This window comes from Coregonus lavaretus, assembly GCF_964263955.1.
Source record: "Coregonus lavaretus genome assembly, chromosome: 23".
Taxonomy (NCBI): domain Eukaryota; kingdom Metazoa; phylum Chordata; class Actinopteri; order Salmoniformes; family Salmonidae; genus Coregonus; species Coregonus lavaretus.
The window spans coordinates 34096538-34112765 of NC_140010.1; the positions used below are offsets into that span (position 1 = coordinate 34096538).

At 43.0% G+C, this 16228-nt stretch overlaps 1 protein-coding gene across 3 annotated transcripts; it reads left to right on the top strand.

Annotated features, from left to right (window-relative positions):
* The first annotated feature begins 6052 nt into the window (after window positions 1-6052).
* crsp7 (cofactor required for Sp1 transcriptional activation, subunit 7) lies at window positions 6053-15545 on the top strand. 3 transcript variants are annotated; one of them, XM_084139622.1, is made up of 4 exons: window positions 6053-6072; window positions 6210-6361; window positions 13216-13293; window positions 13569-15545. In XM_084139622.1, exons 2-4 carry the CDS (start codon window positions 6290-6292, stop codon window positions 15243-15245), a joined length of 1827 nt encoding a protein of 608 aa, XP_083995748.1. In that variant the 5' UTR covers window positions 6053-6072; window positions 6210-6289; the 3' UTR covers window positions 15246-15545. The 3 variants fall into 3 exon arrangements, with proteins under 3 accessions (XP_083995748.1, XP_083995747.1, XP_083995749.1); XM_084139621.1 differs by lacking the exon at window positions 6053-6072 and having other exon boundaries at window positions 6079-6361; XM_084139623.1 differs by lacking the exon at window positions 6053-6072 and having other exon boundaries at window positions 6079-6361; window positions 13219-13293.
* Window positions 15546-16228: the final 683 nt, after the last annotated feature.

A 16228-nucleotide genomic window follows, 5' to 3' on the forward strand; every position in this document is an offset into this window, starting at 1 on the left:
ATACAAAACCTAGGAGGCTCATGGTTCTCACCCCCTTCCATAGACTTACACAGTAATTATTACAACTTCTGGAGGACGTCCTCCAACCTATCAGAGCTCTTGCAGCATGAACTGACATGTTGTCCACCAAATCAAAGGATCTAGTACTGAAAGCATAAGCTACAGCTAGCTAGCACTGTAGTGCATAACATGTGGTGAGTAGTTGACTCAAAGAGAGAGAAAGATAATAGTTAAATAGTTTTGAACAAATTAATTTCTTCCAAAATGAAGGAGAAGCGAGAGAGAAACAGATAGAGAGAGAGCTAGCTATATTTCGTGATATATATATCTATTTTTTTTTTCACTTACTTAGCTAGCATCTAATGCAGCTAGCTAGTTTAGCCTACTCAAACACCTGGCTCAAACAGAGAGTAAGGGGAAGTAGCTGACTATGGCTATCCAACACTGGAACTCTTCCAAGTCAAGGTAATTGTAACAGTGTTGCTTCCGTCCCTCTCCTCGCCCCTACCTGGGCTTGAACCAGGGACCCTCTGCACACATCGACAACAGTCACCCTTGAAGCACCGTTACCCGTCGCTCCTCAAAAGCCGCGGCCCTTGCAGAGCAAGGGAAACAACTACTTCAAGGTCTCAGGGCGAGTGACGTCACCGATTGAAACGCTACTAGTGCGCACCGCTAACCATTTCACACCGGTTACACTCACCCCCCTTTTGACCTCCTCCTTTTCCGCAGCAACCAGTGATCCGGGTCAACAGCATCAATGTAACAGTGTTGCTTCCGTCCCTCTCCTCGCCCCTACCTGGGCTTGAACCAGGGACTCTCTGCACACATCGACAACAGTCACCCTCGAAGCACCGTTACCCGTCGCTCCACAAAAGTGGCGGCCCTTGTAGAGCAAGGGAAACAACTACTTCAAGGTCTCAGAGCGAGTGACGTCACCAATTGAAACGCTACTAGTGCGCACCGCTAACTAGCTAGCCATTTCACACCGGTTACATAAGCTTTTGGCTTCATACATTTATTGCCACCGGGGTCCACCGGTGTAACTACTAAACTACTTGCTACTGACTGTACTGCATGATTGTAGCTGGTTTACTAACACGTTAGTTCTAGTAACTATGTTGACTATGACGTGACAATGATGTAGGCTGTGTATAGCGGTTAGCAGTCATGATATGAAGGTTGGCTTAAAAATAAAAAATAAAAGCCTGGTCACAGGGGTGTATTCATTGCGCTGATTCTGTTGAAAAACATTTCTTAAACGGAAGCAAGCGGAACGAGGATAAACATACCTGAATATGTCCAACAGAAACTCTCGTTTGCAACTGTTGGACTAATGATTACACCCTACATCAGCTAGATGCAGGCAAAAGTGTGCAACTTTGTACTAAATGTGTCCCTGTCTGTCACCTTGATTACTAAAAATGCATTCATAGGGTAGGTTGAAGCAACCTCATGATGGGTACAGGGAAAATGTTAGTATAATAATAATAATAATTAATAATTATTAGTTAGTTAGTATCATGTAGTAGCCTAAACCTACCGATGTTACATTGAGCTGGGTGAATGGAATATGAATGACAGTCATCCAATATGCTGTAATAGAAATAAGGCCATGTTCATAAAAAAAAGAATCATCCTCCCTCATCTTAAACGGCACCGACCGGACCAAAAATCAATGTCAGTGTATGTTGAAATCAAGGCCGGTCTGGACCGCACCAAATCTGAGCCAAACATAGACGTAAATGATTGGTTCAGATTTTGTCCGGAACGGACCAAAAACCAATGTCCGTGGATGTGGAAATCAAGGCCGGTCTGGACTGCACCAAAAAAAGATGTCCAAAAGGCATTGGTCCGTGCTTACTGAGGTGTAGCCTTAAATTGAATTTTATGAATGCCCATCAATGTTCCCTCTAATTTTTTTCGGCACAGAGCAGATTTCAGGTCTGCTGAGTGCAAACTTGAAAGTTGTGAGAATTCTGTGTCAGACTGCCCATCTTAATCTTTTATTTTTATTGGCCAGTCTGAGATATGTCTTTTTCTTTGCAACTCTGCCTAGAAGGTCAGCATCCCGGAGTCACCTCTTCACTGTTGACGTTGAGACTGGTGTTTTGCGGGTACTATTTAATGAAGCTGCCAGTTGAGGACCTTTGAGGCGTCTGTTTCTCAAACTAGACACTCTAATGTATTTGTCCTCTTGCTCAGTTGTGCACCGGGGCCTCCCACTCCTTTTCTATTCTGGTTAGAGACAGTTTGCACTGTTCTGTGAAGGGAGTAGTACACAGTGTTGCACGAGATCCTCAGTTTCTTGGCAATTTCTCGCATGGAATAGCCTTCATTTCTCAGAACAAGAATAGACTGACGAGTTTCAGAAGAAAGTTATTTGTTTCTGGCCATTTTGAACCTGTAATCAAACCCACAATTGCTGATGCTCCAGATACTCAACTAGTCTCAAGAAGGCCAGTTTTATTGCTTCTTTAATCAGCACAACAGTTTTCAGCTGTGCTAACATATTTGCAAAAGGGATTTCTAATTATCAATTAGCCTTTTAAAATGATAAAATTGGATTAGCAAACACAACGTGCTATTGGAACACATGACTGATGGTTGCTGATAATGGGCCTCTGTATGCCTATGTAGATATTCCATTAAAAATCAGCCGTTTCCAGCTACAATAGCCATTTACAACATTAACAATGTCTACACTGTATTTCTGATCAATTTGATGTTATTTTAATGGACAACAAAATTGTGTTTCTTTCGAAAACAAGGATATTTCTAAGTGACCCCAAACTTTTGAACAGTAGTGTACATTCCATGAGACTTTTGAGAAAAAAACATGCATGTCTTGACATTAACCTGTTTATCCACTTGTCCTTCAGACAAGGAGGTGACTGAAAATGTGGTTGTGTTGTTTGATGCAAGAAACCCCTTTATAAAATGTATTATTAGTCCCATACATTTATTACAGGTAATCAGACAAATTATGCTACCCTCTGCCAATTGGCTACTTAGCTTATTCAAGCCTGTCTCAAAATACAACATTGCCCCTTTAAGACAACAAAAAAAGCTCTTTACCTGACTTGCTTTTCAAAGATGTACACGTTTTGTGCTCTTGTAGGAAGCAATCACTCCCATATTGATGACTACAAATGATCTATAACTGGGTTAATAACTCACTAACTAGCAAAGGATATGAACAAAATGTGCACACGTGGCTACGTGCAGCTCTTGCTTTAATCTCAAAACAAGCGCATCTAGTCACGACCGCTCATGCTGTAAACACAGTCCTGTTCAAAGTAAATGGCACAGATGCATATAAGGCAATGGTCTATTTGCATATAGGCCTACTGCAGCTCTGATTTGTTTATGTCACACCGGTACGAGCTGAGTAGTGCACATCAATGCAATAGAATATTACTCCTATGCGTTCTGCCTACAACAAAATCTCTTGCATATTTCATTTTGTTTCGGTATGTTGCATTGAAAGTGGCTTATATTGCATTGATTCGATCACAATTGCCACAGTAAAGGGAAACGTTGATACTGCTAACAGGGTCACCAACCTTTTCTGAGTCAAGATCACTTTGAGTCAAAATGCAAGCCGAGATCTACCACTCAGATTTTTTTTTTTTTTACATGACTTAAAAGCCTATGGAACATTAACCAATTAAAAACAGTACTTTAGCAATGAGGTTTGTGCAGTAAGCTATAAACCCAATACATGATCACCGCATATTGGCTTTGCTAGAATTGCCCTGACAATTAATGCACTGTTGTTCAGGCCATTTCAAAATATATATATATTTCAAAATTTGAGGTAGGTTATATGATCACTCCGGTAATAGATCCGTTGTTGTATTACTTGTGAAGCACAGCTGAGTGAGCATACATTTCAATAATTTGCTTTTTATTTTTATATTACTGGGCTGATGGTGCCTGCATCTGATGGTCAGTCTCAGCAGACTGAGGGTCCGTCTCTCAACATCACTCCATTCTCCCTTTCCTCCACTGACACTGACCAAAAAGGGACACCGTCTTCCAGCTGATGGCGAAACTCGAGTCGCACCGCATTATTTCTGCCTCATGCACAAATATGTTGTTACTCCTATGAACAGAGAAAGTGAAATATTCCTCGACATTCAAAAAGACCCAAGCCGCTAATAATAACAACAACACAAGCCTATCGATACACTGTCCTACTCATTCATTCGAAATAGGAAGAACTCGCATTTTATGGCTTATAAAAGTGTTGACAGTGCTGAGTAAGAACTTAAACATGAACTCACACATAAAAACAGCATCTCTTTGCTGTATTCGTTGACAGTCTCTTTCTCTAGTCATGGTTTTAAACGTTTTGAAATCTCACAGTATCAACTTTGCTGTAGCTTTCTTTTATGCCTTCTACGTTACTGCAGACACGGTCATCTGAGCCATCCGATTGGCCAGCGGTAGGCCTATAGTGCACTTGATTTTCTCTCTGGCCCCGTTGGGAAAGCAGAGTTTGTACCTTCAGACACATGAAATGGTTCAAAATGGCAACAGTTCGCCTACCCGGCGTGCAGGGCAGCTGAATCTGTTTCACCTACCGCCAACAACCCGTGCCGAATGAAAAAAATAGGAACACAAGGCTTTATCATTGGGTTTTTACAGAAATGTTTGGCGATCGACTAGGAATGCCTTGGAGATCGACCAGTTGGGGACCACTGCTCTAGAAAGTTGAGTGAAGTTGAATCTCGTGCTTCTCTCTGTGGGCTGATATTTTTGCCGGCAGCTCCCCGTGGCAGTCTCGGGGCATTGGTGGTAAGCCTACCGTTTGTAAAACACCAAAACAAGACGTCCGGACAGGACCAAAAAAAGCAGTCCAAATGGTGTGGTGTAGCCTACCATGTTGGCTGCAATGGAATTTTATGAATGCCAATCCATGTGGCAGGCCCACCATTTGTAAAACAGGCCGATGCATTGGCTTTATTAGTCCTGATTCCTGTGACTAATCAATTTGGCTATTTAAGCTCTGAATATCAGCTACCCAACTTTATCAGGAGTTATCGTGAGCCTATTTGCAATGTGTTTACACAGCGGGAAATGCAGAAGTATAAAATTTTTTGCTATGACCAGATTGTCAAATAATTTACGGATACAAACTTGAAACCACTGATCATGACAATGGGGTGAAACTCCTGGTCAACAGTTGTGATTGTTCATTCTATATTGTCAATTTTACTTTGACCTGTCCTGTTTTTAGGATAGGTTGTTTAAGCAAAATATTTTGCGCCCCTGCCTTTCACAAAGTGGCCACTGTTTATCACTGGGCGGCATCAGCACTCATATGCCACTGGTTGAGAGAAATTGTCATTGTTTTTGGGCGGTTTTATGTGTGGTTGTTGGAGGTGCCGCTTGGTCAATCTGCAGCCCTAGGAGGCCGCCTAATCCTGCCTAATGAGTGGGCCGTCTGAGCAAAGGTGTCAGCTAGAGATGAGCTGCAAGAAGAACTTGCAGGGGTTTGTAGTCTTGCATGATGCCTACTTTGATGCTAATCTCAGAGTATAATATATTGATAAAAGTCACCCTGTCCGAGAGATTTACACAGTTATCAAAAACATCACGCCATGGTAAGCCTACACGAAACACAGCCCTTATTTGAAGTGTTTCTAAAATCCACAATGGATAAAATGAATGGTGGAAAAAACGATTGGAACCATTTCCGTGTTTGACCGATAGGTTGTATGGGTATTATGATGCCTCCACTGGGGCTCAATTACCATATTGCTTACACTCAAATCCTCTCGGATCTCCACAAGTGCATAGGGTGTAGGGCTTAGGGGTCCATTTGGGATAGGGCCCATGTCTCTTCCCTAACAATGGGAGTCGTTGCCCCAAAGGCGGGAAGGCAGGCAAGCGACAAAGTCCAAAATACGCCCATAGAAACGCGTTGGGTTTATTTTGGACAGAGTGAAACCAAATATTGTTCTAACTGTGGTGAAACCTCTCGCATCGCCTCTTCCTGTCTGACACAGCCAAGTTTTGCATCCCATAATGCAATAGGAGGCCGTTGTGATCCAGCAGCTGGTGGTGAGTTTCCAGAGCGCCGAAGAGGCAGTAGCAGGCGGCTGACACATCTCTGAGTCCATGTGACATTATACGAACCTTTTAAGCATGCAAGCATCAGATAAATATGCTGCTCAAGTGTCTTGCATATCTCCCTAAAGGCCTGTGAGTGTCTACAAGTACCACAGTATTCGTTGTTGGAGGATTCCTCCCCCGTCTGCCGGATCGCACCGAACAGGCAATGACAACGGCCTCAGCAACTCCGCAGCAGATGAGAGACCGGCTGCTGCAGGCCATCGATAGTCATAGCAATGTGAGTAGCTAGCTAGCAACACGATGTGGCTATCTGGACGAATATTTCCAATCTCATTAAAAAATATATATATATATATATATATGCCAATTATCCCCTGATAAATGATAGCTAAGCATACACGCTTTTGAGTTGACACATTGCTAGCTAGCCAGCTTGCTACGCTGACGTTACCGGGCGCCAGCTAGTAAGTTAGCTAGGTTGCTAGCCTGCCCAACAGGGCAACGTTAATGTTTAGCCAGCTAGTTTTAGCATTGGCCAGCCTTCTCTCAGCTAGCCAGTAACACAACATTCGCAAGTCAAACTGCAGTTGTTTTCACGTTTACCAATACCATATATTAACGTTAGTTACCTGGCTAGATAGCGAACTGTAATTAACTAACTGCAAACTTAAAAACAAGTAAACTTTTGATACGCTGAAGTGAAGAATGTCAGACGAAATAGCTTTAGCCTAGCTAGCCTACTTCAAGTTGACACTACTTTTCTCCCATTCCTCGCCCGTCATACACGTTGTTGCATAACTTCGCTAACGTTAGTAAGCTAGTAGCTACTACCTATCTAGGTGCTGTTAGCAACGCGGGTGTATTTAGTTACATACACTAGCGTTGCTTTAATTTCTAGGGTTGGGTTGCACAAAAACAGTTAGTGGGAAGCCAGAAGTGAAATACAATTACATTTCAACTTACTGTGCGCTGGTGGGCAGGAGGGTTGATCATTATAACGTGGGGAATTTGAGACAAAATCTAAAATATATTATTAAAGACTTTAGGATGTCCAATCAAAAACATATTTTGACCAGTGGGTAAAATAATGTAATTGTGTAGATAATCCTCTAAGAAAACCAATGGTCCAAACCTCATGTCTCATAGTGTGACAATACAAATATTATGTATATGTACAGGTGCAGCTCAATAAATTAGAATATTGTGGAAAATGTAAGTAATTTCAATAATTCAAATTACAAAGTGAAACTCATATCGTGGATTAATTACACAAAAAGTGAAATAGTTCAAGGCTATTTGTTTTAATCTTGATGATTACGGCTTACAGCTCATGAAAACCCCAAATTCAGTATCTCAGAAAATTTGAATATTGTGAAAAAGTAAAATATTGTAGACTCAAGGTGTCACACTCTAATCAGCTAACTCAAAACACCTGCAAAGGTTTCCTGAGCCTTTAAATGGTCTCTCAGTCCAGTTCAGTAGGCTTCACAATCATGGGGGAGACTGCTGACTTGACAGTTGTGCAGAAGACAGTCATCAACACCCTCCACAAGGAGGGGAAAGCCTCAAAAGATCATTGCTAAAGAAGCGCTGTATCCAAGCATATTCATGTATCCATGCATTTCATTTGGCAATCAAGATCCCAGAGTCTGGAGGAAGAGTGGAGAGGCACATAATCCAAGTTGCTTGAAGTCCAGTGTGAAGTTTCCACAGTCAGTGATGATTTGGGGAGCCATGTCATCTTCTGGTGTTGGTCCACTGTGTTTCATCAAGTCTGAAGTCAACTCAGCCGTCTACCAGGAAATGTTAGAGCACTTCATGCTTCCTTCTGCTGACAAGCTTTATGGAGATGCTGATTTCATTTTCCAGCAGGACTTGGCACCTGCCCACACTGCCAAAGGTACCAATACCTGGTCAATAATTATGTCATATTATAATTTTCTGAGATACTGAATTTGGGGTTTTCATGAGCTGTAAGCCGTAATCATCAAGATAAAAACAAATACAGGCTTGAACTATTTCACTTTTTGTGTAATTAATCCATGATATGAGTTTCACTTTGTCAATTGAATTATTGAAATTACTTAAATTTTCCACAATATTCTAATTTATTGAGCTGCACATGTGTGTGTGTGTGTATATATGTGTGTATGTGAAGCAATTTCTAAGATTTTACTGAGTTCATATAAGGAAATCAGTCAATTGAAATGAACTCATTAGGCCCTAATCTATGGATATCATATGACTGGGAATACAGATACTTAAAAAGAAATAAGAAAGTGGGGCGTGGATCAGAAAACCAGTCAGTATCTGGTGTGACCACCACTTGCCTCATGCAGGCGCGACACATCACCTTCGCATAGAGTTGATCAGGCGGTTGATTGTGGCCTGTGGAATGTTGTCCCACTCATCTTCAATGGCTGTGCGAAGTTGCTGGATATTGGTGGAAACTGGAACCCGCTGTCGTACATGTCGATCCAGAGCATCCCAACATGCTCAATGGGTGACATGTCTGGTGAGTATACAGGCCTGGAAGGACTGGGACATTTTCAGCTTCCAGGAACTGTGTACCACACCTTTCGACATGGGGCCGTGCATTATCATGCTGGAACATGAGGTGGTGGCGGCGGATGAATGACACGACAATGGGCCTCAGGATCTCGTCACTCTATCTCTGTGTATTGAAATTGCCATTGATCGTGCCTGGTTTCCTCCAGACATGACGCTTGGCATTCAGGCCAAAGAGTTCAATCTTGGTTTCATCAGACCAGAGAATCTTGTTTCTCATGGTCTGAGAGTCCTTTAGGTGCCTTTTGACAAACTCTAAGCGGGCTGTCTGGCCTTTTTACTGAGGAGTGGCTTCCGACTGGCCACTGTACCATAAAGGCCTGATTGGTGGAGTGCTGCAGAGATGATTGTCTCTCTGGAAGGTTCTCCCATCTCCAAAGAGGAACTCTGGAGCTCTGTCAGAGTGACCATCGGGTTCTTGGTCACCTCCCTGACCAGGGCCCTTCTCCCCCGATTGTTCAGTTTAGACAGGCGGCCAGCTCTAGGAAGAGTCTTGGTGGTTCCAAACTTCTTCCATTTAAGAATGATGGAGGCCACTGTGTTCTTGGGGACCTTCAATGCTGCAGAAATGTTTTGGAACCCTTCCCCAGATCTGTGCCTCGACACAATCCTGTCTCGGAGCTCTACGAACAATTCCTTTGACCTCATGGCTTGGTTTTTGTTCTGACATGCACTGTCAACTGTGGGACCTTATATAGACAGGTGTATGTGCCTTTCCAAATCATGTCCAATGAATTGAATTTACCACAGGTGCTCCAATCAAGTTGTAGAAACATCTCAAGGATGATCAATGGAAACAGGATGCGTCTGAGCTCAACTTTCATTCTCATAGCAAAGGGTTTGATTACTTAATGTATTTCTGTCTTATTTTTAATAAATTAGCAAAAATTTCTTAACACCTGTTTTGAATTTGTCATTATGGGGAATTGTGTGTAGATTGATCAACATTTTTTTTATTTAATCAATTTTAGAATAAGGCTGTAACGTAACAAAATGTGGAAAAGGAGAAGGGGTCTGAATACTTTCCGAATGCACTGTGTGTATATATACAGTACCAGTCAAAAGTTTGGACACCAACTCATTCATGGGTTTTTCTTTATTTTTTACTATTTTCTACATTGTAGAATAATAGTAAAGACATCAACTATGAAATAACACATATGGAATCATGTAGTAAACAAAAAAAGTGTTAAAACAAATCAAAGTATGTTTTATATTTGTGAATCTTCAAAGTAGCCACCCTTTGCCTTGATGACAGCTTTGCGCACTCTTGGCATTCTCTCAACCAGCTTCATGAGGTAGTCACCTGGAAAACATTTCAATTAACAGGTGTGCCTTCTTAAAAGTTAATTTGTGGAATTTCTTTCCCTAATGCATTTGAGCCAATCAGTTATGTTGTGACAAGGTAGGGGGGGTATACAGAAGATAGCCCTATTTGGTAAAAGACCAAGTCCATATGGCAAGAAGAGCTCAAATAAGCATTACTTTAAGACATGAAGGTCAGTCAATCCGGAAAATTTCAAGAACTTTGAAAGTTTCTTCAAGTGCAGTCGCAAAAGCCATCAAGTGCTATGATGAAACTGGCTCTCATGAGGACCACCACAGGAATGGAAGACCCAGAGTTACCTCTGCTGGAGAGGATAAGTTCAATAGAGTTACCAGACTCAGAAATTGAAGCTCAAATAAATGCTTCAGAGTTCAAGTCACAGGCACATCTCAACATCAGCTGTTCAGAGGGTATTGTGTGAATCAGTCCTTCATGGTCGAATTGCTGCAAAGAAACCACTACTAAAGGACACCAATAAGAAGAAGAGACCTGCTTGTGCCAAGAAACACAAGCAATGGACATTAGACCAGTGGAAATGTTTCCTTTGCTCTGGAGTCCAAATTTGAGATTTTTGGTTCTAACCGCTGTGTCTTTGTGAGACGCGGTGTGGGTGAACGGATGATCTCCGCATGTGTAGTTCCCACCATAAAGCATGGAGAAGGTGTTATGGTGTGGGGGTGCTTTGCTGGTGACACTGTCTGTGATTTATTTAGAATTCAAGGCACACTTAACCAACATGGCTACCACAGCATTCTGCAGCGATACGCCATCCCATCTGGTTTGGGTTTAGTGGGACTATCATTTGTTTTTCAACAGGACAATGACCCAACACACCTCCAGGCTGTGTAAGGGCTATTTTACCAAGAAGGAGAGTGATGGAGTGCTGCATCAGATGAACTGGCCTCCACAATCCTCCGACCTCAACCCAATTGAGACGGTTTGGGATGAGTCGGACGGCAGAGTGAAGGAAAAGCAGCCAACAAGTGCTAAGCATATGTGGGAACTCCTTCAAGACTGTTGGAAAAGCATTCCAGGTGAAGCTGGTTGAGAGAATACCAAGAGTGTGCAGAGCTGTCATCAAGGCAAAGGGTGGCTATTTGAAGAATCTCAAATATAAAATATTTTAATTTGTTTAACACTTTTGGTTACATGATTCCATGTGTTATTTTATAGTTTTGATGTCTTCACTATTATTGTACAATTTAGAAAATAGTCAAAATAAAGAAAAACCCTTGAATGAGTAGGTGTGTCCAGACTTTTGACTGGTACTGTAGGTCAACACCATCACTGGTATTATCAGGCTGTGTAGCTAATTGTTTGCTCTGACCATTTAGATTGAACGCAATTGTCTTGTGGTCGAGGAACAACAAATATGCTCCTTGAGTGGCGGGGGCAGGGCTAGGTTTGTGTGGAAAGCGGCATGGAGAGAGAGCTGAGAGAGATGACTGAAGTAGTGAAGTAAACTATAAAAATGTACGTTCGACACAGTGTATCACATATTAACAATCCAAACATTCAAATGCCGTTATAGAAGGTGAAGTAAAAACCCAAACCGGTCCGTTCATCAATACCGGTATATCGTAAAATACGGTATACCGTCCGGCCCTATATTCATGTTTACTGATACCCGTTATTTTTGGGTCCTGTGTAATTATTTCTGCAAGCTGTTTAATTGCCAGTGCAAACAGGAGGGGGGAGAGAGGACATCTGTCTTGTGCCCATTTATAAACCAATTTCATCCGATAATGTATTTCTGTATATTTTTGCTTTAGGACATTTGATAAAATATTTTTATTACATTTATTATTTCAGCTGGAAAGTTGTGAAAGCTTCCAAAGTTTTGAATAGAAAAGGCCATTCAAGACTGTCTAAAGCCTTTTCGGCATCAACAGCCATTATTGATGAATATGTCTTGTATAAAACTGAAACATGTTGTATTTGTTTGTCTATTTTTAATAAACCCTGTATATGTATCAAGTCTAAGACTTTGGCCATTCTATTGCTTATGAGCTTATGAGCTTAGTTATTATTTTGTCACAGGGTGTCTGTCCTATTCAGTGTTTCTTATGGATAAGATGCCTACCGATACCTGTTATATATGCAACAAGCTACTGTCCATTGCTAGCAAGCTAACATGTTTTAAGCCAGTGGTCACCAACCGACCGGGTGATCGACTGGTCAATCTCCATGGCATTCCTTGTCAATCATCAAACATTTCTGTAAAAAACCCAACGAAAAAGCCTTGTGTTCCTATTTTTGCCATTTGTTTCACACTGTTGGCGGTATGTGCACTTGATTCAGCAGCCCTAGTGCCGGGAAGGCAAAGTCTTCCCATTTTGAACCATTTCATGTGTCTGAAGGTAGAACTCCACCTACCCGGCAGGCCCCAGAGGTAAAATCAAGTGCACCTATAGGCCTACCGCTGGCCAATCAGCTCAGATCACCATGTCTGCAGTTTCTTGAGCCATAGACTCTAAAAAGAAGCCTAGAGCACACAGCAAAGTTGATACTGTGAGATTTCAAAACTTTTAAAACCATGACTAGAGAATCAACGAATACAGTATGTTTTTGAGTGAGTTCATGTTTAAGTTGTTATTCAGCACTGTCAACACTGCGCATTTTATGGCTTATAAAAGTATTGTACAATCTCCCTACTTCCATTCACGCTACAACCAGCACTGCCGCTGCAATGATTTGAGAAGCAAAGTGTTTCGATAAGCTTGTATTATTAGCGGCTTGTGTCTTTTTTTTATATCAAGGAATATTTCACTTTCTCTGGTCATAGGCGTAACAACATGAATTGGTGCATGATAAGGAAATGAGTTTTGCCATTATCTGGAATACGGTGTCCCCTTTTCTCAGCGGGAGGGAGAGCGGCGGGAAGGTGAGAGGCAGCCTTACTGCTGTGCTCTCTCTCCCCCACCTCTGACCATCAGATGCAAGCCATCAGTCCAGTAACATTTTAAAAAGCTCATTATTATGCTCTCAGCTGTGCAAAACAAAATCTCAGCTTGCGTTTTGACTCTGATCTTGACTCAAAAGGTTGGAGAGCACTGTTTTAAATAATTGCTAGACTGCTTGATAGACAGTTAATAGCCAGCATAGCGTTTAGCTCTATCAAGATAATAGGCCAGCCAGCAAGCCAATTGTTGCATACTTAGAAGTAACAGCTAGCTAGCTTAGTAACTCTATGTGCTGAAAGTCTGTGTTCTGATAATCTTTTTTGCTCCTTCCAGCAGATTCACAATATGGTGGCAGTATTAGAAGTTATCACATACTTGGAGAAATTCCCTATCACCAAAGAAGCACTTGAGGTAAGACCCAAAGCATTGTAAGTGCTTTAATTGTTGCCTGTGACAACGATTCTAGTATTCTTAAAAGGATCATTTGGGATTTTGGCAATGAGGCCCTTTATCTATTTGCTAGTATTGGCTGGTGAAACTACCTCCCAACTTCCTTCATTCTGGACACATAGACATAAAAATGGTATCCACAAGTTCATCTGACCCTGGGGAAGTAGATAAAGGGCCTCATTGCCGAAATCCCAAAGTATCCCTTTAACAACTTTTTATTTGCATTACCAATTTAGGAAACTCGATTGGGGAAACTGATCAATGATGTGAGGAAGAAGACCAAGGATGAAGACCTTGCCAAGCGTGCCAAGAAGCTTTTGCGGAGCTGGCAGAAATTGATCGAGCCGGGGCAAAATGAGACTCCATTGCGGGGGGCGGTAAGTGTCTCGGGCTCTGCCAATGGTGGTGCCCACCCCTGTCGGATTGACGTTCCACCCCCTGACGTATCCCTGGCAGGCAAAGGTGTCCAAGAGGTCAAAACCAGAAATGACGTCCACAACACCTACTCGCCCAAAGCAGAGAAGTCAAGCAGCAGGAAGCGTAGAGGGGAGCAAAAGGACAGTGTGCATTTACCGGCCAAAACCTCCAAGATGTCCCCCAATGAGCAGATGCACAACTCCACTCCGCCGCCACCTCCCACAAATGGTATTACAGGTAACCCTGAGGCTCCCCCAGATCTAGAGGCTACCCCATCGCCGGACAGGGCCCGGACAGAGCACACTGAGAATGAAAAACACAGTAGAATCCCTGTCAATGCTGTCAAGCCTCACCCCAGCTCCCCGGGCCTCACCAAACTACCTAGCACTTCCTCTTTACTCAAGACTGCTGTGTTGCAGCAGCAGGCAAGGCTGGACGAAGGAGGAGGGGGGCAATATCAGGCCAAAAGCCCCCGCTGCCTCTCAAGTCCACGGACTATGAAGCAAGAGACTATGTCCAAGCGCTCTTCAACATATGCACCAAAAGGGACTATCCCAAGCCCAGCTCGGAGTCCTCGCTTGCCTTCGTCCCAGCCTTTAACGTCCCCAGCCCAAGTGTCTCACGTGGACGGGCTGCCACCCCCTGCCCATAGGGCCTCACTGCACTGGCCCGGCTCCTCAGAGGTCACCACCAATCCCCCACACAGCACTGCAACACTAGAACCCCCGCCTGTCTTCCCTCCCATCTCCCAGCCCGTCCCACAAAACTCTGAAAGCGCAGAACTCCACAGACCCACACCCTCCTCCTCTGTAATGGTGGTCAAGGCTGAGGCAGAAGTCTCTGCCTCCAGCTCGGACCGCAAAAAGAGGAAGAAGTACAGGTCCAGAGACTACGCTGTCAACCTGCAGGGGCAGGACACCGAGGACAAAACAAAGCCTGTGCGGTTAAAAGAGCGCAGGCTAACGTTTGACCCTGTGACTGGGCAGATCAAGTCCATGGTACATAAAGAACCCTGTCAGGTGGAGGAACCCCCAATGCCACCTCCCCCTGAGCCCCAACAGAGGACTGAGCTGCACCTGCAGCAGCCTCCCACCCCCAGCCCCTTCCAACAGACTAACTGGAAAGAGCTGTCCCGAAACGAGATCATCCAGTCCTACCTAAACCTTCAGAGCAACGTGCTCACCTCCTCGAGGGTCAAGGCCCCCGGCGCGCACTTTTTCATGTCAGAATACCTGAAACAGGAGGAGAGCGATCTCAGGGAGGCGAGGCGAGGAGTCCACGTCTTGCAGCTGGACAGCTCGGTAACGGACACACCTGGAGTGAGCCGGGAGGTGACCGACAAGGACCTCCACAGAGTACATACGGAGCACTGGCAAGGGGTAAATGGTTGTTACGACACCAAGGGCACTTGGTACGACTGGACGGAGTGTATATCCTTGGACCCACACGGGGACGAGAGCAAACTGAACATCCTGCCATACGTTTGCCTAGACTGAGGAGATGGGGTCACTGTCAATTGTTTGTCAAAGGGCTGTTTCAGTTCTGTTTTTCAAAAATAAAAAGTTGCAGGAAAGATGTGCCCGTTTGCAGAGTGCTGCTACTAACAATGAATTGCAAACTAGGGTTCTAGTGTAGGGTTGGCTGGAGTTTAGCTTTCCAGTTACGTGCTCCGAGGGTGTTTAGAGTTCATCTAGCACAGGTAATGCCGAATGTGTCCAGCAAGTGGAATACTGGCATCTATTTGGCAATTACAAGAAGCTTTATGTGACATATACAAAAATAAATTATAAAATTTCTTATCATGTATGCATCTATTTATTTGACTTTTTCTGTTTTTTTGGGGAGGTTTATGGAAACAATGTACAAAACCTGTAGGGCTTTTCTGTTTGCATCACATACTGTTGACCTGTTCTGCAATGCAAAAGAGGCATGACATTGTTTTGCACCTTCTTTTGTTTGTGGTTGGCCGATACGCGTTAGCTATCCAACATTCCATACTCCACCTCATCCTCTCTCCTCATCACTCTGTTCTGATGTACACATGCCATCATACATTTCTTCCCGGAGGAAGTTCAGCAAAAAAATTGTATTTTCTTTAATGTGTTCAATCAGCAAAGTATTTTTTAAATGATCTTTGTTTTTCCATTTACTTATCCCCCAACAATCCTCACCCAGGCAGAAAATGTTAACGAAAATGTTGAAACAGAGGGTGCTAATACAACTGTGAGGACAAGAAAATAAGGAAATGTTTGTATGCTGGAACTATACTTGTTAACATTCCTTTAGCTATCGTTTTGGCTTATGACATTTCATCACAAGATTTTCAAAGTTGAACAACCTTAATGAATGGACAGAAATGAGACCTTTGTATTTAGTTTACAGAGGTAGGCAACTTCTGTCATTTCATAATTGACATTAAGGTACGTGTAGATACAAACAAAACACCTGCAAGGTCAATTATATTTTTGACATAGTTCTG